Here is a 1,174-nt window from a genome sequence, read left to right as displayed (position 1 = left end):
TCGGAAGCCTCGAAAAGTCCTCAAAACACCAAGAAATCCAATCAGCTGTCAAGGAAACGTCTTTAATTCCCTCATCAATACACACTTTATAAGTTGACGGCATTGAAACTTGTTCTTTGAATAAATTGTGACCACCCTTGTTATGCATGATACGTCTGGCACTGATTAGTTTCTCATAATTGACTCTCATTTTTGTTAGAAGAGGCATGGAATCATTGTAGGGTTCAGGTAAGACCAGCAGGAGTGAGGATTCAGAATTTGAAGACGTGTCTGGGACGTCCTCTGTATTGGAGCCGATTTTCAGTTGAACACCCATTGGATTCATTCCAACTTGAAGGCATTTTGAGAATCGGCAAGAACGACACATGCAGCGAACACCTGGAAAAATAGGGATTGTTACTGAAACTTGAGTAGTGACGACTTCAGAAAACCTTTAAAGAATTCTTATCTTCAAGAAGTTCTTGCCCAAAACTCTGGCTTGTATGGTTATTGAATTCTATATCATTTTGTATAGTTTTTCAAGACTTAGATTTTACTGTTTAAAGTATTCTAAAATAATCACTACCGGCTGAGTCACGCGGTTACATTCGATGCTTACCGCTGTTCTTGCTCAAACTGCACTCTACACTTTAGAAGCTTTTACTTACTCTAATGCTTATAGGACTTTATTGTAATTTATATGGTTTTGTAGAGCTTTTTGAGACACTACTGGTTCTAGCGATCAGTGTTTTTGCAAATTCTCATAAAAGAAGTAGGAAACACTCAAATGATTAAATTTTTAGATACCGTAAAACCTCTAATAGAACGATGACCAATTGGCTGAAATGGGGTCCTATCGCATCTGACTCTTCATTCGTTGCACCGGCTGGAGGTAAATGTTTCTAGCCACTCTAGAAACAGGAACTGCTTCTGTAGCTTCCGGTGTCCTCCTTGTGGTGGCATCATCGGCTCCGTGGTGGTGGCATCATCACCGTGGATTTTACCCTAGGTGTAGGGTATTCCTCGCTCTCTTCGTCGAAAAGGATCCTCTGCTCCGTATATCCCGCGAATCGGAAAAATCTAAATTTTTTTTAAATCAAAAATTCGAAAAACTTACATTCATAACCTCGATTTCGGCAGTCTTTAGAACCGTGAATAGAAAAATTGTTTTTTTGAAGCTTGAAAATTAAACTTA

At 39.0% G+C, this 1,174-nt stretch overlaps 1 protein-coding gene across 1 annotated transcript in view; it reads left to right on the top strand.

Annotated features, from left to right (window-relative positions):
* Cbr-twk-2 overlaps nt 1–390 on the top strand; it is a gene marked incomplete at both ends in the record, with an annotated part of 10,577 nt that extends 10,187 nt beyond the window's left edge. The window contains one exon of the mRNA XM_045241807.1: nt 305–390. Within this exon, the coding sequence (XP_045100848.1) occupies nt 305–390 (86 nt within the window). The remainder of the gene's footprint in view (nt 1–304) is intronic.
* Nucleotides 391–1,174: the final 784 nt, after the last annotated feature.

The sequence above is a fragment of the Caenorhabditis briggsae genome (genome assembly GCF_000004555.2).
Source record: "Caenorhabditis briggsae complete genome, chrII, whole genome shotgun sequence".
Classification (NCBI taxonomy): domain Eukaryota; kingdom Metazoa; phylum Nematoda; class Chromadorea; order Rhabditida; family Rhabditidae; genus Caenorhabditis; species Caenorhabditis briggsae.
This window is presented reverse-complemented; position numbering and strand designations above follow the sequence as displayed.